The sequence below is a fragment of the Eupeodes corollae genome, chromosome 2 (assembly GCF_945859685.1).
Source record: "Eupeodes corollae chromosome 2, idEupCoro1.1, whole genome shotgun sequence".
NCBI lineage: Eukaryota > Metazoa > Arthropoda > Insecta > Diptera > Syrphidae > Eupeodes > Eupeodes corollae.
In genome coordinates, this window is record NC_079148.1 from 7,849,508 (window position 1) to 7,871,560 (window position 22,053).

The following is a 22,053-nucleotide window of genomic DNA, read 5'->3' on the forward strand; positions in this document are numbered from 1 at the left end:
GTTGAATTCATCATTGCTTCATCAATATAATTTTAATAATAATATAAGTTTGTTTTTTTAAATATAATTTTTACTATCATACTTTAGTACAACATTTTTGTTCATGTTTTTTTCGGAATTTCTGTCTTAAAATACTTTAACAATGCATTTGATTTCCATTCACTTAATCGATTGAATACAAGAGTACAAATTTAAAACTTCTCAATTTACCACTAATTATTTTATTGTTTTTCTTTTTTTTGGTAATAATTTATTGTTTTTTATTGTAAGTGTGTTGTATTTATTTATAACTTTTATGTGTGTGTGTTTTTGTTTGTTTGTATTGTTCTAAGTCAGCACAGTCGAACTGTGGATAATCTTAACACCCTTTTGTATCGCTTTTTTTGCTAAATTCTAACTAGATTCAATTAAATGATTTATTGCTGTTTTATTTTTTATTTATTTGAAGTTCTAAATGAAAACAAACAAAAAGAAACACATTATTAAATTATGAAGTAACAAACAAAAATGAAGATATTTTTTTATTAAAAATAAAAACAAAACAATATTTACAAAATTGTCAAACCAGTGAATCCATACTTAACCGAGTTTCTATTTAACTTTTCTGTTCGATTTCCTTGGCTTAAAATTAATTGAATTTATATAAATACATATAAATATATGTATATTTATTAATATTATAATATAATTAAATGATTATGTGTTAAAGTTACACCTCAATCAAAAAACAGTTCTTGTAAATAAATATTCTTACACATTTTTGTTATTGTTGATTTGTTTTTGTTTCTTTTTTTTTTTTTGTTATTCGAAAGTAAACATTTTTTCTTTTGTGTTGTTTTGTAAATACTCTTAATATATTTTTATTATTTTGTATACATTAACATACAACATTATAAAAGAACAACTAAATACAACAAATCAAAAAAAGAAATAAAGTCAATGTTTGAAACATGAGAATGCCCAAACAAAAAAATATACTACATCGAAAATAAATTTATTTGATAAACAATTTTTCTTTTTTTAATTAATAATAATAACAAAATTATGTGTAAAATAAACATTAACGGCAATGTATTGTTTAAAAATAAAAATTATGTTTTTTTTATTGTTTAAAAATACGAACAAAAATTATTTTTTAAGTTTTTTTTTTATATATTATCATTCTTAGCTTTAAAAAAATAAAAAAAAACGAAAATTCGTTTAAGTGTCACAGCACCAAATTTTTAATTTGTTAACCTGAAAAGAAAAATAAAAACCATTGCATAAATTTAAATACGTTGGGAAGACAAACAATTACTTTTGGCTAAGACAGAAAATGTTTTTATTTTTTTCAAAAAAAAAGTTTTGTATCTAATAACAAGATTCTAGAAACCGAGTGACGTTTTAAATGGATAGATTTTTAAAAATTCTCCAAATCATTCAAGCCCATAGAAGGACATGATAGGAGCTTTTGTCAGTTTTAAAAGACGGTAATTTAATCGCATCGAAAGGAAATTGTCCTCTATTCCTCAATTACGTTTTCATAATGTGAAAAGTGAAAATTAGAATCTAGCTGTTTTAATAATTTGATCTAGAATCCTATATTGATCCTTATTTTGAAATTCGTTTTCTATCGAAAGTTATTCGATCGATTCGAAAGTTTGCTGATTCAATCGAAAGTTCATTTTTAAAAAAAAAACTTAGTAAACTCAAAACTTTGACTTTCGAATGATTCGAATCAAATGTCATTTTTGTGTCGTTCAGATATTTTATTTTATTTATTTATTATTATTTTACAATTTTTATACGATAAGTAAACGAAAGGGCACAGTCACATTCAAATTGGCCCAATAGGGAGCAAAAAGAAGTCCTGATAAAGTTGATGGAGGAGAATCCGGAGGCAGCAAAGGGTTTTTCTTTAAACCGTATAGATGTTGACCGGTTTTGGAGTTGCTGCCGTGAAGTTCAACAGCCATGGGCCTCCATCTAAAGACGGTGCTACATGGAAAAAGGTTTGTTAATAAAATAAGTGAAGTATAAGATAACAAATTGTCGTGTTCAAGGTCTGGGCTGATTTCAAAAATAAAACCAAAAAGAAGTTTGTTAAAATCGAAACAAAAAGGAAGGAGTCCGGTTTCAACGATAATAATTCAATTCCAATATCAGAATTTGAAGAAGCTATCATTAGAATTACCTCGCTAAGCCAGTCAGTGAATGGAATCAAGGCCAAGGTGTTTGGACTAAATAAAACTCGTATTGAGGAGTCTGATGTGGCAGAGACGACTTCAACATCAAACAATAACATAACAATGAGCTCTATTTATGAAGATGAAGAACATTTGGTGGAGAAGCAGCGATCTGAAAGAATAAAGGACACTCCGGTTCAACTGCTTCAAAAGCAAAACGAAGTCTTTGAAAGTTTTTTGCTGATTTGTGTTCTAAGCTGGACGACATGAAATAAGAGTTCCATCGTATGAATAGATATCTGCAGAAGACCGAAGACAGACAAAAACAAATATACGAAGAAAATCGTCGATACAATCTCGCCCTGGAAAACATAATGCTGCAGAAATTAGAGTTGATGAAAAAACTTATAGATGTGGAACTTGGTAAGGTCACCGAAAAACTCTTCGATGCATACATTTTTTTTTTTTAAAACACACAAAATGAAGAAGTATCTATGGCTGTTATTAGTGATCTAATTTTATTTATTTATTTGTGTAACCATTAAGTGTCCTAATACAAAAGACTGAAATCGAAATAAAGTTTTTTGTATTTAAAATAATCCTGCAATTCTTTCACGAACGTTTCGAGCTTCATTGGTGTAACTATTCTCATTTTCTGCGTCTACGTCACCGACTGCATTTTCAGAGCGATCTTCAATAACTAAATCTTCGGCATTATCTGCAACTTTGAAGTGAAAACAGATGTTTTGCCAGTATCCCAGCAAAAGAGACATAGTTTTCGAAAATTAACTTTTGATAACAGCTCGATTAAAGTTTCATATTTGTTGTTTTTGTTCCCATTTCATGTTTAACGTTTTAAGTTAATTTTTGTACATGTTTAAAGAATAGATGGATTTTTATGAAAGTTTTAACTTATTTCATGTTATTCTACACATACCTAAAAAATTATAAATAATTTAAAGCACATTGGTGTAGGTAATTTAATGTTGTTTCGATAAAAATCGACTAAAGGGTGCGTCTTAGAAAGCTAAGCCAGCATCTAACTGATGACCCAAACTGTCCTTTCTATGCGATACGCGTTGGACTAAAAGTCGTTAATATTTGACACACTAGGCCCCTCTATGCGGACACTGTCACAATTCGTCTGACTTGAATTTTCGTTGCCTAAAGAAAGTCGAATACCAATTAAGGTTAAATAAGGTTTGAAAAAATACTCGAATGCTAGGCTGCAATTTAATAAAATTGAATTAATGCGAAACATAGTACTGTTAAGAAAGAGGATATTGTAAAGTTGTATAAGAACGTATTTGGTGGTAGTTTTTTTTTTTTGGTTTCGTTTAATTTTCTTATATCTATGAAATTCGTTATAAGTCTGATCAATATCACATTATCATAGTGGCCATTCAAAACTAGAGCAGTCTTCTAGTTGATTGGAATCCTAGCTTTGCTGTTATTTCGCAAGCGATACAGATTTGGAAACATTGAGTTTAATTCACACATTTCCAGAGAACAGAATAAATTGATAACACTGGTTGACAAGGTTTTTTTTTCAAATTATACTTTGCTGGTGGATTTTGATAGCCTTACTTAAAATCCGACTATAAAACACATATATAAGTCTTTTGAAAGCTATCTAAATTCATGAATTAGGTGTTTTTCTTTTCAAAGAAATTAGTGATGGTTTTCCAAATATTTAATTTCTATCTTCAATACTCAATTTAAATATTAAAAGTATTTTATAAAATTTTCGACAAATATTGTGTAAGTTGTTAGATTTCATCTGTCGTACATAAATCTTAAAGAAACTCTGAAACACTCAATTTATGCTAAAATGGATACAAAGATTTGAAAGTTATTTTTACTGTTGTAACAAATCCGTCGGCTTAACAAGGTTATTGAGTCAAAATTTTAAAATATCATAAACTAATTTACAAATAATGCTGAAAAAAGATGTTTTAAATTTGAGATTAAGCTTAATAGTTCGGATTCGAAGTAAACTCGAAAAAGTGTTTTTTTAAACCATGAAAGGATCATTCATTTTGAGGTTTCGCAACAGTTCATAAAGAATAAAATAAAAATGTATAAAATGATACTATGATAGTTTTGAGAAACCAAATAAGATGGCAAAATGATTTAAAATGTGGGCAAGAAAAAAACTTAATTTTGCCGACCAGGGAATATTAGGGATTGAAGTAAAATTAATTGATTTTGGTATCATTCAAGAGCTTACCCAGAAAGATCGAATGCTGACGGAAGTGTTCAAGATTAAAACGGAATGGAGAACTAAAAATATGAGTGACGACTTGAAACCGTACTGGCTAAGAAGGAACGAACTTGAAATCATCAACGGTGTTGTTATGTGAGGCTTCCGTGTTATAGTACCAGAACAACTGCAATCGCAAGTACTCGAAGAACTCCATGATGCGCATTTAGGAATGTCCAAAACAAACAAATTTCCAGAAGCAACAGAACCTAGGGAGATATTACATGCCGATTTTGCGGTACCTTTTTTGAATCGGCAATTCTTCGTCATCGTAGACGTCAAAACAAGATGGGTAGAGATCTATCCGATGAACAGTATCGTAGCGAAGTCAACAATTGAGAAGTTTTATGAAACGTTTGCATGATTTGGGTTGCCAATAACTTTGGTGACAGATAATAATGTGAAGTCATTTAAGTTGGCAGTAAAGACAATTTTATTAGGTGGAGAGAAGTCGGTAGCAATTGCTCTGGCGCGATATTTGTTCCACCATCGGTTGGCAAAGCATACTACAACAGGCTTGTCACCAGCTTCAGAGATGTTTAAGCAGAGGTTACATATGAGATTGGATCTTTTAAGGCCAGAAGTTAACGGCAGCGTTAAAACACTGACAAATTACGAGGACAAGCCAATACAACGTGATCGCAAAATGTTTGTTGAAGGTGAGCCAGCATTGGTCAAAGATCGAAGCGGCAAAATGTGGTCGGTAGCAGTCGTGGAAAAGAAGGTTGGAAAGGAGACTTATTTGATAACTACTGATGTTAATCACGTTTGGAAAAGACATTTGAACCAGATGAAGAAGTTTTCTGAAAAGATAATTTCCAAGACAGAAGCAAAGTCCGAGCAAAGAAACACAGATTTGGATCACGTACTCGTCAGATAACAGGCAATAAGATATAGGCTCTTATTACGAGAAGCGAATCGAACGTTCGACTTAAAGCGAACGTTTGATAAATCCAATATATAGCAAAATTAAGATGGGTGAATTTCGACCTTTAAAGGGGTTAACATCTCTGTTTCCAAACAAGTTGGCTTTTGAAATGAATATTGAAATGGTATTCACGAAATGAGTGATTTCAAAAACGTTCGTTTTCAGTCGCAAGTTCAATTCGCTTCTCGTAATAAGGGCTATAAACCTACACTTCGACAATATGAGCTAAGGCGTCGCAGTCGATTAAACAAGGCAAGGAGATATCCGAATTAGGGAAAGGAAATGTTATATAGTGGCAACACTAAGTATAAATGAAGTATATATTGAATTCTCTTTTCATTTACATAATATAGTTACGTACAAGCATAAGTAGTCTGCATACTCCGCATTTACACTAAAACCAATGTTATAAAAATATATTTAACCATGTCACCGGATTTTCCAATGGTATCGCCTCTAGTCTAATCCCAAATAAAATCACATAGCATAGTTTTGTAGTTCTTTGGGATTCGATTTCGATCTAAAACCTCTAACAGATTCTGTATGGATGACCCTTAACTGTTCCCATAAAAATAAATAAATAAATAGGCCTAGTGACTAACAACTCTAAACCATTCCTTTGTGCAATTCATGTCAGGAATGGAGTTGACCTACAGTTTTTTGTGGAATCTGAACGGCTAAGTTGAGAAAGCCCTTTTGAAAACAAGAATTACTCTTAGTGGGGCAGTACCGTGACACACCATTGCACTAGCTATCATACAACCGGTGTTACACCTGGTCCATGTGTCAAAATACCCATTTTCAAGCAAATACTACTCAGAATGTTGGAGCATTACATTTTCCATAACATACGATCAAATTTTTAGATTCCTAGAGTTTTAAATGTTGATGTAGAAATTCGAAAAAGCAATGAAAAATTGCACCAAATAGATAGACCTAGACTTTAGAACTTTTTATAGAGGACTCAACTCACTCCACTGAATCTAAAGTATTGCAATGAAAGAAAACATTTAATTTTACCATTATATACTTTATTTACTATTTATTCGTGAAAATGTTATAACAATGCACCGGTATTCGGCACTGGATGATATCTCCTACAACTCCTGTCGTTGGCAAAAATCAAAGGATTTGCCATTAAATTCTAGATTTTAGAAACTCCCATTATTATAAAAAAAATGTACATTGGAATTCTTACCTTTTTGGTGATTTTTTTTTTTTCAGAAATACTACAAAATAATTCGGGATTTCATTACGGATAATATTTCAGAAAAGCGCCTGTGAAGCGTTTTTTCGTTCACGTAAGGGTCTACGAGCTGATTAATATAAACAAAAGTCCTAAGTAGTTCCAGAGAGAATGTGTTCTCCAAGTTGATATAAACACATCTGAAGATTTGAGGAGTAGCAAATCAGTAAAACCTAAATTCGAAAACCAAGCATAATATTTTGGGAGTACATTTTTGACGTACTGGGAGACCATTTAAGATAAAGAAACAAATATTTTTCGAAAATTCTAGCTAAATCCCTTTTACGAGTGGGATAGTTAAATATCATCAGTTATTATCTAGAGTAGAATAGAAAAAAGCTCTTACCGAACTTTTACTTTAACGAGATCGTCATAGTGCTCTTTGGATATATGTGTGTACCTAAATAAGTGAAAAACCTAATACAAACTTTTTTTTCACTTCCCTTCATTAGCCGCATGAGATTGCTAATTTTTGTATTCAGGTGATGATTTAAACAAAAAAAACTTAATAAATAAATGCTGCGAACTATAATAAGAAAGAAAAACTACCAAGGTTATGTTTTTGTCTTCATTTTACAATAAAATTTTACTTTAACTTCAGAATTTTACATTGTTTTTGTTTTGTTTTTTAATTCTTTAATTAATTAATTACTACTTACACTACTTAAATAATTTGAATTTAAAGTACGAACCTGCTACCATAAACGATGTAAATGTAAATTTCGCGAAAGAACTGAACGAACGTCATTTGTAAATCTTAAAGCGTCCAAAAGTGGTAATAACGATAACAACGCAACATCCATTGGATCTGAGAACCAGCTTTTTATTGGTATTGCATTGTTTGGAAAACAACGATATGCTCCTGGTGAATTGTCTATGATAAATATCTAAAAGCAAATATTCTCAAATAAGTATAAAAAACAAAAGCAACTGATAAAATCATAATATGTACCTTATTTAAATCGTTACATATAGCTGACAGGTCTTTGGTATATGAACCAAAATCAGGTGTACAATGTTGTCGATAGTATCTCCGGCGAAGTATATTGCGGCCATTGTCTAATTTATCGGCAACAGCTGCACCATAAATTTCCATACTTGCTGTAAATATCACTAAATCATACCACTGTGACACCTATTGTAAATATTTAAACATTAATTTTTAAAGAAGTTAATCTTTTGTGATGTAAAATTACTTACCACATCGAGAAAAAAGTCCACATGTGGCCTTTTGTGCACAAAAAATCGAACCGGATGCCTGTCAATTGTTACTTTAACTGTGAAATCGTGCGGTGTTCCTGGCTTGACTGTATTTCTTGGCATAGCATTATGATGCGAGTGTATCAGAGTTTCATCCAGATCAAGTACTAGGGTTTTCCTTTGGACAATACTGAGACGATGCCGCGACACCGGCGATAGTGGGAAGAGCTCATACTTCACTGGTTGATACTGTACAAACTAAAGAGGCTCATATCAGATTTTTAAGAATATGTATTTTTTATAATTATTATTGTTGCAACATTCATTCAATTGTATAAATAAATAGAGGTTTTTATAAAAAATCTTATAACAATATTGAGAAATTAAAATATACCTACTATCCCGTGACCAATCTGATATTAAGAATAATAGATAGAAAAAAGGGGAAATTGCTCCCTCCTAATGATAATATTTGTCATGAAATTTCAAGTTAGTAAAAAGTGGTATTATTAGTCTTTTTTCTTATTGTGACCTTTGAATCGGTCGAATTAACTGAAAGGATAAGTAACTGCAACTTCTTTGTATCTATTACTCATTTCTGTCTAGGTTTGTTATGTTTTCTACCTGCCTTAGAGTAAGCTTTAAAAATCCACATTCTAATCTCAAAAAAGTATTAATTTAGATATTGATTAAGTAGAAAAAAAAATCAATTTGATACAGAAATTCCGTTTTATGTACCTTGGCCTTTAGTCTAAACCCATTAATTGGTTTCTCAGAACTAAGAAGTTAATGTTTTGAGGGTACACCCCTATAAACGATTGAATTTCTGTTATTTTTGACTTTTAAACTTAAGTTCTGCGTTTCTTATATTTCAAAACAAAAATTGGAACATAAAGTTTTCAATTCAATTGAAAAACATAAACACAGCTGGTCAAAAAAATAGGTGTGAGAATTTTTTTGATATGCATTCTTGACTTGTTGCTTGTTGCTGATTAGCGGTTGTTTTGAATGCAAGCAATACAACCAAATTTTTTTTAAAAGAAAGAACAGTTATTCTCTCTTTGAGGGTGCTAAACTTTTTGCATTTAAGTAATGTAATGCTAAGCAAATAAATTATTTGAAATAAGATTCTGTGTGTTCTAGAAGTTGGCCATAAAAATAGGTGTGCTCCAAATAAAATCCAAGCTTCTTATAATATTCTTTATTTTATGGCATGAACTCTTGAGGTGGGTTGTTTAAAATCATTTTTTTAGCTTCAAACAATAGTTTTTCATTCATAGCTGTTTGAATATGGGTCGTAAAGTCCACTACTCGCCAGAGGAAGGAAATTAGTTCGTCGACTTAGAGATGAGGGCAAGACCTACAAATTTATTGCGGAGGTCCTAGGCAGATCTCAAAATTTAATAACAAATGCTCAGAAAGCCCAGAGAAATACGCGAAAAAACGGACGAAAACAACATCAGCTACCACTGACCGCCTAATACTATTTCTAGCTAAATCTAATCCTTTTATTTAGTCAAGGACTATAGGTGCTCAAATTGATAATGCCGTCAGTGCACGCTCTAAAGAAGGCTTAAGAACTCGAATATCCCTGGAAGAATCACCGGCAAAGTTACATTTCTTAGGGCTAGCAATATAAGGTCCAGAAAAAGATTTGCCTTAAACCATGCTAATTGGAACGAACAAGATGGCGTACAAAAATGGCGAAATATCTTGTGGAGTGATGAAACAAAAGTAAATTTGTTTTTATCGGATTCTGGGCTCGATTTAAGGCGACCAAAAGGTAGGGACTACCACCCCCGCTATACGCCGAAAACTATTTATTAAACACGCAAGAGGGAATATAATGGTGTGGGGCTGTTTTTCCTGGTACGGTGTAGGCCCTATATTCCGTTTGAATAACATCTTAACAAAATACAGATATAGTGATATTTTGGAAGATGTCATGTTACCGTTTTCTGAGGAAGACTTGCCCCTGCGCTGGTACTTTCACCAAAAAAACAATCGTAGACATACCGCAGGTCTTGTGAAAGATTGGTTTGGAGAGAAACAAGTATCCGTCAAGTATCAAGCATCCGTCCCATGGCCAAGACAATCACCTGATCTTAATCCTATTGATCAATATTTCACTAAAAAAAAAACAAATTGTGGGAAGTGGTTCAAAGAGAATGGTATTCCATACCCCAGCAAACATGCCGAAAGTTAATAGAGTCAATGCCGTGACGACTTAAAAAAGTTTTGGATAATAATGGAAGATACTTACTCGTAGGTTATTAAAGTAAGTAAAACAAAAATTGGGATAAGATACAGAAATTATTGTTAAAAACGATAATATTACTAATTTAAGAGGACGCACCTATTTTTTTGACCAGCTGTGTATATTGCACTGATGATCACATTACTTGGAGACAGAGAAATAGCGCACAAACCAACAATCAGGAAAAACAAAAAAAGGTCAAAGTAAAGAATTCTTAAAATTTACTAGGTTGGTACTATGTAAATTTTTGAAGGAGCTTCGCATCTTCTTGGTAAACATGCTACTTACATTTGTTATCTGCTTTGTGGGGTAAACTACCGAAATTCTTTTATTTGGATCCAAGGATCGTTTGAATTTTTGAATTTTGTTTGCCAAAGTAGGGACTTGGTGCTGATCAGCTGAGAAAATCAATTTTTTCGTCCGAAATCTGATCTTTTACGACATTTGAAGCATATTTGGGGCTATTGTCAACCATAAATATCCATTTAAAGGGCATACATAAAAGGCAATATTGTTCAATAGTATTCCTTAATATACATAGCAAGATACGAGATTGGACCCATTCCATACAAGGAAATAGAAATCAAACATTAAATCTCCCCCTCTATGTTTTACCGCCTTAAGAGTATACTCAAGATGTTAATAGGTACCTACTTCGGACAATGTTTTTAATCACTCAAGAGTACTCACTTCTAAAACTGCATATTTTTGTTCAGATGCTTCCTAATAAATATTATGCGATCTCGTAATGTTTTTTCTCGCCGCATCCGGCTTAAGCGTATAAACAGCTTTGTGTGAAATTATTCAAACTTAATTTCTTGTTTATTTAAAATTTTGTACCAAATATTTGCGAGGCGTGTTTGGAAATTTCGTATCATAATTTTTTAACAGTGCAATGAACTTTACAGATCATAAATAGATAAAGATAACGATACTCTTTACATTTGATTCTCTCCAATAGTTGGTCTAGAGAAAACTAACGGGAGAAGCTAAAAGTAGACAACTTGAGATTTTAAGTTTATCTTTTCGCGGACGTTTATTATTTTAAATAGAATGAATACAATTTTTTAACTGTGATGAGTTTGGCCTCATCAAACCGAATTTAGTGATTTTTGTTCAAATATGCCAAAGTTTGAAACTGCATTTGTTTTTGATAACTTTAATATGTTATGTCCATACAAAAAAATTATAACTTTCACATTTATCAAACTATACAAAATAAAACTTTTTCGAAACGTCGGAAAAAAGAAATTAAAAATTCTAAACAAATTTAAAGGGAAAATTTCCGAAAAGTTGTATCTATTTAAAAAAGCTTAAAATAAGCAAAAAAAAACAAAATTAGGTCCTATTTTTATTTGGAAAATTTTTTTTTTTTCGTTCATTTCGTTCGTTTTATGTTCATACATTTCTGCTTAACAATCTGCAGCTCAAACTGATTAATAGGAAAGTGAATTTTGTATGCTACTGCTGTTAACTTAAATTACAAGAAAAATTGTTGGTTTGAATTTTGGAAAAAGAAACTGAATGAAAACTACGGTAATTTCAATTAGTTCATCACTCATCAGACCTCTCTCTCAGATCTCTTATAATTTTCAAAAGAATAAATTTTAGCATTGGAAGAAAGTCCTATAACTGGAATCAACGTTCACTCAGATAACTAAAAAATATCTGCTTCCTCTGGCTTAGAGGACCTTCTGTTTAGTAAAAAGAAATTAGAAAGCCATTTTGAAAACCGAAAAAATCTGATAAATTTCATCGACGCAAACGTTGGAAAGTTTTTTATATAGAGTTTAGAATTATAAACTCATCCCCATAATAGCTCTATAACTAAAAATAATTCCAAAACAAGAACAAAGTGAGGGGTGAAGGCCTCCTTATATTTTTGTATTGTTTACTATAACATTCAAGTTTAAGCCATTTTTATCCACATAAATTAAAGCTAGTCCTAGGTTAGGTTAGGTTAGGTTAGGTTAAAGTGGCTGCGCATTCAGAATCCACATACTTAGGCCAAAAGAAAAGACCCATTGTGATACCACATGAATATAGAGAATTACTTCTTAGTTGTCGAACCATTTTGAGCTTTTTATAAAGCGTAGAAGTTAGCTAGTTCACTTGAATTATCAAAAGAGTAGTCTCCCAGATAAAGTTTGTGTCTTAGTGAAAGAGCAGGGCAAGTGTAGAGAAAGGGAAAGATTCTTTGCTCTTCTTCCTCGTCCATACAGCTCCTGCAGAAGTCATTTGAGGCTACACCAAGTCGTATTGCGTGTCTGCCAGTGTCTCGTAAGGACACCTATTAGGGAGCTAATTTGAAGTCTGCTTTGAGATAACAAGTTTTTAGAGCGCTTTAGGTCCAGTGAAGGCCATATTAGTTTTGTGGCTGAGCATGTTGGTAAATTGTGTCACCTAGAGTTTGTTATCCTAAAAGCTGTTTCTTTTAGCAGAAGTTTACATGTAGCTATCGGTATACATATCTTCTTCCTTTCAGGTGAAATAGGTATGACGGTTCCATTTTTAGCGAGTTCATCGGCTCTAAAATTTCCTGTGTGTATCTGTGGCCCGGCACCCAACAGAGGTGAATGTTAAATTGCTGCGTCATCTCCATAAGAGATGATCGACACTCGAGAGCCGTTTGAGATTTGGTTGAGACACCGTCAGAGTTAAGCTAGACCTAGAAAAATGGGATAGAGTTATTTTGAAAAGTATTTGACTGGAAACCAGTTTTTGATGTGCTTTGCTTTTATCACCCAAAAACCTAGCTTTTACTTTTTTTATATATTTACAAAGCCCTTTGAATAAAAGTTTTTGAATTTCAATGTATCGAAAAAATCGGGGATTAAATAAATCTTATACCTACAATGTTTTAAAATTGATTCAAAATCTTACAAACGATCTGATTTAAATTATCAATGGGTAATTTGTGACTGTTTATAGAACGAGTTTGCTCAGGTAAAATAGTTAAGCTCATCAGCTTCACTTACTCCTTGTGACCAAGGGATTAGACTAACGTTTCATTAATTTGGGTTACTCTTCTTATCCTCTTGGAAAGCTTTCGTGTTGAATGGGTTTTCCAAAAGTGACGCTGAGGGTGAATATCACTTTTATTAGCGGACAAGGACAGTCGGTTATAGACATATGTGCTGTATCTGGCTAATGGTTGATATCGATTGAAGGTTTTCAGGTTCTGGCTGCGACTTTTTCTGCTCATTTACCCATTGCAGTGAAAGCTACTTTCTCTAAAGGAACTCGAAATATCGCAAACATTTAACGTTGCAAATATATGGTTTGACAAGGACTGCGTAAAGCTACGTGAGATCTACTAACGCTGATTTTTTTAAAAACCAGTACTTACATTTTAATAAGGAATATAAACAGCTTTGTTCCTAAAAAAAGACAAAAAAGACTGAATATCTTTAAACTACTGCAAAAAACTTAGTACACTGCAGAAACATTTTGGAATAATGTAAGATAATTAGGAGGGCGTAAACATACTCCTTCGAATGATAATGCTGTTGATCGAACGGCAAGGACTGCGTAAAGCTAAGTGAGATCTACTAACGCTGATTTTTTTTAAAAACCAGTACTTACATTTTAATAAGGAATATAAAAAGCTTTGTTCCTAAAAAAAGACTGAATATCTTTTAATTACTGAAAAAAACTTAGTGCTTTGCAGAGACTCTAAAACAGTTTGGAATAACGTGAGATAGTTAGGAGGGCGTAAACATACTCCTTCGAATGATAATGCTCTCGGAGCTGAGCTTTTGGTAGATTACTTCAAAGGATTGTTATCAGCAGATGTGTCTCTTTTATCGTTTAGTTACGCCATGCCAAAAAAACCATTTTCCTTCATTAAACTAGAAAGAGTTTTGAAAACAATGAAGAACAACAAAGCACCGGGTGTTGATGGAATCCCAACGGAATTTTACAAATATTCTACTGCTTACTTCAAGAACTACTTGGGGACTGGTTCAACCAACTTTATAATGATGCTTGCATACCCATTTGCTTTAACACAGCCATTATTTACGCTATTTTCTAGGGAGGTGAAAGGAGTCTTGCCGAAAACTATAGAGGCATATCTATTCTTAACTCTTTAAGAAAAATTTTAAACTCTATTCTTTACGAGAGGCTTACGACATGGATAGACACAAACAACCGCTTAAGTATCTTCCAAGCTGGGTTTCGATCCGGTTTCTCAACGGTAGACCAAATTTTTGCACTAACAAGCCTAGCAAGACAACATTTGGAGACAAAGAAAAAGCTTTACAGCTGCTTTATTGACTTCAATGCTGCTTTTGATACGGTCAATCGACAAGCATTGATTTACAAACTATCTTCTCTTGGTTTTTCTAAAAAAATGTTTACTTTTTTATTCAAACTTTCTGAGTTGAACGAAAGCCTTAGTAGGGGTGGCAACAACTTAAAGTTTTGAGACAGCGGCGGGAGTTCCCCAAGGATGTATTCTAAGTCCTATTTTGTTTGCACTTTATATTGATGCGGTTTGTGAAATAGTACCTTTGATTAAAGTTTTACTATATGCAGATGATCTGGTACGTTTGGGGAAAAACCCATTTTCTTTACAACTGCAAATCAATAGACTTAAAGAATATTGCGAAACTTTTAGCAATCATGCGAAAGAGAAAACTAGGAAAGCCAAACTGGCCCTAAACCTGATGTGGCCCAATTTTTTTTAGCAACCAACTTATGGACCTCTCTTCAAAGTACAGAGTCTTCAATGCACCAATAAATACTTGCTTATGTTACGGTGTCCAAGCCTTTGAATACGCTCAAATGGAGGAATTTGAGACTTTAAAAAGATACTTTTTGAACTGCCTAACGCTACACCTACATACATGTCGAATCGGGAATAGCACCGATATATATTCAGAATCTGAAACAGCATTCTGACTATTTAGCTAAGGTTATAAAAAGAGAAAATGGTCTTCATAAGACGATGTTGATAAGACTGCCCCGTACAAATGCATCTCGCTTCAGAGAATGGAACGCGCTTGCTGCAGGAGTTGATATAGTACTCTCCTTAAGGGAAAATAATGTAGAGGAATGGCAAAATATGTTCGCGATTTTGATAGCTAAAATTATACAAGCGTATTATCAACTTCAAACTATTTTTGTAATGAAATGACTCCGGAAGCTATCAGCACAATTTTTAAAGCTAAAGTCGGGATCCTTAATCTCTACTTTGTCCCCCATAGATCGGACCTCTCACAAATTTGCACTCATTGCAAAAGAAGAGAATTGAAGGATATAAATCATTTCATAGCAGTTTGTCCAATATTACAAGAGCTTTTTGTCTATGGACCAACTTATTGGCATTCTTAACGGGCTGAGTTGTTGGACGAATCTATTTAAATTTTGCAAACAGGCTTTAGCTTATAGAAGTAGCTTTTGAGCGGTCATGTATCCAGTTATGGCGATTGAGAATTTAATATTTTTTGTGTTTCAAATCACGGCAAAATTGAACTTGTTTTCAAATGCTAAAATTCTTTTTAAAAATGGGAAAGTTTATTTAAAAAAGATATTGTGTTTCAAATCACGGCAAAATTAATGTTTTAAGTCTCGAATCACTAAAAAATTGAACTTGTTTTCAAATACTAAAATTCTTTTAAAAAATGGGAAAGTTTATTTTAAAGATTTTGTGTTTCAAATCACGGCAAAATTGATGTTTTAGTCTCAAATCACTGAGAATGTAAAAATGAAAAAAAAAAAAATAGAGCTATTTAAACTCATATTTTTTGTGTTTAAAATCTTTTCAAAATTGTATACATATCTTTAAGGATTATAAAATAATTCAAAATTGTTTTATTTATCTTTTTTTATAAATATATAAGTTAATAAATTATTTATCCGTTATCTTTCAAAATTGTTAAGAAAAATCACTAAAAAATACGGCAACAACGCCATGTCCTTATATATTTTTAGTTTAAATTAATGTAATTTTATTATCGAAATAAAGAATTTAATCTAATCTATTCTACTCTTCTTCTTCTTAAACTAAACATGTACAGTTGTGTTCATAAAAATAGCAGTGCTGATCACATTTTATAAGATTGTCAATTATTTTAAGAACGGAAATTTTTACAAAAAAAATTAACATGTTGCTTGCATCTAACGGTCTTTCGTTTTCATATTAGAGACTTTAAGCTTAAAGTTATACTCTACTTTTCCCGGTGAACACACATTATTCCAAACTCTCTGGATATAGAGAGGGTTCATAAAAATAGCAGTGCTTTTGATTTTATAAATAAGAAGGTTAAAAATTCAATTTTGTTTTAATTTTCGGTAAGTAAATATTTTACTATTTTAATTTTAAGTATTTTTAACATACTAGTATATAAAAAATATTAACTTAAAAATAAACAATGGGACGGTCAAGACACTGCACCGAAACAATTCAAAAACTGCGTTTGGAGGGAAAAACCTACCAAAATATTCCAGACATCCTAAGCTGCTCAGCAATAATGGTAATGGTAACGCCTTAAAATGGCAAAATAAACCAAAAACGTGAGGCCCTAAAATGAAGCATACGAACCACGGTGCACTATTAAAACAGTGAAGCATGGTGGAGGGAAAATTATGATATCGGCTTACTTTTCATATTATTAGGTAGGGCCTAATAATCCCATCGGGGGTATAAGAGAAGCAACCAAGTATGTGCAAATTGTCGAGGAGGTTATGTTACTTTGTGCTGAAGAGTAAATGTAGTTAGTTTGGGTATACCAACAAGGCTATCACCCAAATCACGTCAAAAAAGGCTAAATCATGATTTCAGCAGAAAAAGTTATCCGTTATAGAGTGTATCGCTCAATCCTCCGACCTTAACCCCATCAAACATTTGTGGCGGGATGTTAAGAACGCAGTTCATAAAGCAAAACCCAAGAATTCGAAAAAAATTGTGGGAAGCAGTGCGTGATTCTTGGAACGCAATACCAGTCGGTAAGTGTTAGGTTTTAGTGGACTCGATGCCACGTAGATGCAAAGCATCATAAAAAAAATTGTTATGCAACAAAGAACTAATTGTAAGCTAACATTATTTTTATACTTTCATATAACTTATTACAGTTTTTCTTACTTCTTACGTAATAAATCCAGTGCTTTGTCATGCACTGCTATTTTTATGAACAGCCATATATTTAAAAAATGGTGTTTTTTCTATGACAAAGCTAACGGTAAAAATTCGATAGTACGTATTTTCTGTTATTATGAATAAAATATTTTAGTTTGTTGTTAGAAGTTTAATGAAATATATTATAACGTTGAAATTGAAGGCCTTTTTGTTTTATTTGGAGAGCACTGCTATTTTTATGAACACAACTGTAAGTTTAGTTTTGTTAGTAGACTGACTTACAGAAGATTTTTTTTTAAATAGAATTTAAAAAATGTATACAACATATTGTTAATATAATAAATAATTTTTACGATGAATTTTTATTAAAGTTGCAATTCAAAAGTTTATTCTTTTGCTAAAATAATAATATTCTATGACCAAGTACGTACGACCTTATCATGTCTTTAATTATTTGTAAGTTGCCAAGACATCCCTATTGTTTATTAACGAAAACAAAAGACAATGAATAGTTAATTAATGTGAATGTAGAGTTGTATTTCCACATTTAAGAAGTATACAAAGATTTCTATGCTTTCTATCATTCTCGAATTTTGTCAAGATATTTATCTTTAATCTATTAATCACTCCAAAAGTCAATACAAATTTGTTGAATATCTTTTAGAACAATAGCAAATAAAAAAAAACCCAGTGTTTAAAAAAAAAAATGATTTAATCACAGAAGAATAGTCATATATCGAGCACTTCAAACGTAGTAATATGCTTCGTTATGCATTTTTTGTATAAAAAGAACAAACTATCGACAGAAAAAAAAATTTCAATTGTACGTTCCCTATATTTGAATTAAAACCTCAGAAGATTTAAACAAAATATACAATCTTGTTGGCAGGTAGGTACCTACATATATCTAGTGAATAATAAATCCTATAGATTGCCTTAACCAGAATTGCAATAATTAAAACGTTATACCTACCTACCTATTCAGTTATAGAAATACGCAATCTAATCAAAAACAGGCGTTTGGCTATCAATATTCTCCTATCCCGCGCTTTATCAGTTCAGACTACTTTATTATCATCGAATTGTGTATAAATTACATTTTATCACATTAAACCCAATCAAAAGCCTACATTTAGCAATTTCCTATATTCTTAGTAGCGAAACTTATCAAAAGCTAAAATAAAAACATAGATCTACAACTATTTAAAAAAGAAAACATAACCCCTCCATTTATATTTGCTCAAGGACATTGCTGCAGGAGTTTATACATTTTTCTAGGTTGAAACGCGGCGGCGGCAATACAAAACTATGCATACTTTTATCTATTATTTATGAAAAACCATCAACCTCTTAACTCATGGTCACGGTTCATGGTACACGGTACACACAAACAACAAGTCATAAATTTGCAACCTATGTACATTATAATTTAAAACAACAACAAAAACAAAAAATCATACTTACAGCACGGATTTGCCGATTGAACATAAAACAAATGCACGTCCATACTTTTGATATTACGACCAAGAACGCTCGGAATTTCATTTGAAGAAGTGACAACATTGGTATAACACCAATGCCTCATAAACGCGCGTTTTGCCGAAAGATGCAAAACACTAAAGGTTTTTTTTTTTTGTTATTTCTTAAACTTTATTCAATATTTAAGATCCAGACCCCAAAACAAGTCTGAGGGAAAGAAAATAATACAATATAACAAGAAATCAAAGAATCGAATCGAATCGAATCAAAACGAAGGCAGAGCTCGGTAGTGGCACTAGCAAAGTAGCAAGTAGGTAAAGTTTAGCGTTTAGATGAAAGATGAAAGACTTAAAGAGAAATATGAAATGGAAGCAATCTTGAATCTTTAGCCTTCAATTATATTTTTTTTTATTTTTATTTTTGCTGTTGCTTATGATTTTTTGAATTTTGATGAATGTGAATGGTCGTGGTAATGATGGTGATGCTTCTTTTGGGTAGCTTCTTTTTTGAAAAAAGTTCCCCCTTTTTTCTTGGATGAATGCCAAAAAAAGAGAAGCCGTCAGTTTTTCTTTTGGTCGATTGAACTTTTTTTCTTTTTTTTTGTTATATATGCGAAGCGAATGAATATGAAATAAGCAGAAAAAGAAAAATCAACACACAACACGCATTGGTGGTTTTTCTTTTTGTTAAGTTCTTTTTTTTTAACTTTTCACTAACGATTTAGATTTGGTGAGGGATTGGGAGGATTGTTGTAAATTGGCGGAGATTGTTTTTGAGTTAAATTTAGGTTTAATTTAGCGGATATATGCACTTTTCTCCCGGAAAAAGTTGTCTCGGGGACTCTAAATTTATCTATCGTCGTTTTGACAGATTCGGATACGACGAAAAAATTCGCGAGAAATTTGAAGTTGTCACATGAAGTTGGTTGTGATTGGGCTATGTTGAGCGTGTGCGCTGCCAAGGCGGATGAGTTCGAAGTCTAATTACTGAAGGTGAAGGCTACACTAGCCCTTCCAGGCACAGTGGCAAAAAAGTTATGAAATATTTAGCGACATCTGTTTGTATTTAGTTGAGATAAGCTTTTTCTGACATAGAAAGTATTGACATCTAGTATAATTTGTTGAAGACAAACGATGCCATGTTTTTTTTGGCTGTGAGCAGTGATGTCGTTTTAAAAATTTCAAGAGTATTATTTTTTTTATCATTTTGGGAAGTATTTACTTAAATTGAGGAGTAACACAAAAAAACAACAAACACATGCTTGGCCCATGAACAAAATTAAAAACTGAAAATAATAATGTCCAAATTCGAAGTCAATTGGCTTATTGCGAAGGTTAATGTTCCAAAAACAAATAAATAATTTAAATTTATCACTTTTTGTTTATTAAATAAGAAATTGACAGTTAAAATTATATTTTACATCAACATACATGTCCAAGTATTCATGAATAAATTAAATTTATTATTGTAAATTCGATGTTTCATATTTTCAGTTACAAACATTAACAATTACAGCTACCGTTGAAATCGATCCAGAAATAAAATTTGACGGTGTTTCTCTTTGACTAGAAATGAAAATTATATAATCATCCATCGGAAATCACACAAAGAATTTTTTTGAGAAAAAATAGTATGATTGCGCATTTATTTTTCTCTACAACGGACGGAAATTCATTTTCCTAAACAGCTGATACCTTAAGCTCAAAAGTGAAACGAATCGTTCCACTGATTTGTGTTCCAATTTCACACAATTCCAACGATAGATTTCTGTCAGTAAAATTTTTTCGCTGGATTTCCATCGAAAATTTTTTTCAATGACATAAATGTTTAAGGATAGCTATTAACGACCTATCAACAAATTTCCAATGTTTCTTTTCAGTGATGAAAACCAATGGTAGCTATAACTGGCGCCTTATACAATGTTTTGTTATTCTCGATTAAAGTTTTCGATGTCTGCCATTTTTTGGTGAAATTGTTGTAAGAAGTTCCTTAGCAGTTAGTAGGGCATTCACCGTTTCTACCTTGAGTGAATTTCCTTCTTTATCTTTTATAAAGCTTACATCTGAAAATTTGCTATTGGGGCATTATATTTTAAATTTTGGTTTTTATTGTAAACCAAATAGTCTGAAAATAGTAAAATACTTCTATAGTAGCAAGAACTACAGCAGTGGTTGTGAGTATCAAATGGAAATGTTACACAATTTTTCCGCATAGACCTCTTTGCGCTAATGTTCTGTCCGTTAAAAGTGGAACCATCGTGAAGTTGGCTACTAGCAGTCCATGTATAGTATGTCAATGTAATGGACAGTGAGTTGGGGTATGTGTCAAGAAAGTGGTACAATTCGTTTGATTTGTGGTTTCACAACTTGAACTGGCTCAATTCCATATTTTTATATAGTGCTCGTTTACGGAAAAGATCTCTGATAGCAGGTGACTACAAATCAAAGGGACTTAAACGGAGAACGTACTTACGTCACTTTAAATGGTACATCGACTTCAATTCTTGCGTCAGCTTGATTTTATACAAGAGTAAACCAAGATCCTTACGCGCAAAATAGGACGCAAAATGTCGTCTAAGCTATCCAGTTTTTGAGAACATTCGCTAACATTGAAGTTAACGGAGCGGTCAAAGATTACGAATTTCCTTAGTAAATTTTTATAATTTTCAGACTTTGCTCGTTCTTGAAGTACACCATGATGAAAATGTTGAGTTTACTAAATAAATTGAAAACAACAATTTGTGAAAGTTCACAAATTGAATTACAAAATGATCTAGTCCCTATTTTTTTCGCGATTTTTAACCATGATTTTACAGTTATTGCAGCCATCAGAGATGTCGCCTCTGAAGTGCTAGGTTTCACACGGCCACCACAGAGTAACCCTGGTTGGACGACGAATGCCAGCAAGCACACGCAGCGAAACAACAGGCATACAAAAAGGTGCTCCACAGGAGGACCAGAGCTACTCGTGAGCTTTACGAGCAGAAGAGGAGAGAGGAACACTGGTGCGATCGAGGAAATAGAGGGATGTCACAACAGGAATGAGGTTCGTAAATTTTACCAAAAGTTAAAAAAACGTCCCAAGGGTACAAGCGACGAACCGAAGCCTGTAAAGACGATCGGGGGAACATCGTAGTGGAACCACAGTCTATGTTGGGAATATGGAAAGACCACTTCTCCAAATTATATAACGGCGATGACGAACCGAATTCCGCAAAATATGGTCGGAAGAAAGCATGCCCGATGAGTGGATTCTCAGCATAGTTTGCCCGATACATACAAAAGAAGACCCTCTAAACTGCGACAACTACAGAGGCATCAGTCTCCTTAACATTGCATATAAGATATTCTCTGCCGTATTATGTGAACGTCTGAAGTCGTTTGTCAAAAATCTGATTGGTCCTTATCAGTGTGGACCAGGAAAGTCTAATCGAC

The 22,053-nt window shown here is 32.4% G+C and overlaps 1 protein-coding gene across 3 annotated transcripts; it reads right to left on the bottom strand.

The window, feature by feature from the left end:
- Positions 1–48: 48 nt before the first annotated feature.
- Positions 49–19,502, bottom strand: LOC129946506 (CTD nuclear envelope phosphatase 1 homolog). 3 transcript variants are annotated; one of them, XM_056056718.1, is made up of 6 exons: positions 19,337–19,501; positions 18,605–18,826; positions 7,803–8,060; positions 7,555–7,737; positions 7,295–7,489; positions 49–1,236 (listed from the first exon to the last, which is right to left on the bottom strand). In XM_056056718.1, the coding sequence occupies exons 2-5, from the start codon at positions 18,701–18,703 to the stop codon at positions 7,298–7,300; spliced, it is 732 nt and encodes a 243-aa protein (XP_055912693.1). In that variant the 5' UTR covers positions 18,704–18,826; positions 19,337–19,501; the 3' UTR covers positions 49–1,236; positions 7,295–7,297. The 3 variants fall into 3 exon arrangements, with proteins under 3 accessions (XP_055912693.1, XP_055912692.1, XP_055912694.1); XM_056056717.1 differs by lacking the exon at positions 49–1,236 and having other exon boundaries at positions 7,157–7,489; positions 19,337–19,502; XM_056056719.1 differs by lacking the exon at positions 49–1,236 and having other exon boundaries at positions 7,157–7,489; positions 7,803–8,051.
- Positions 19,503–22,053: the final 2,551 nt, after the last annotated feature.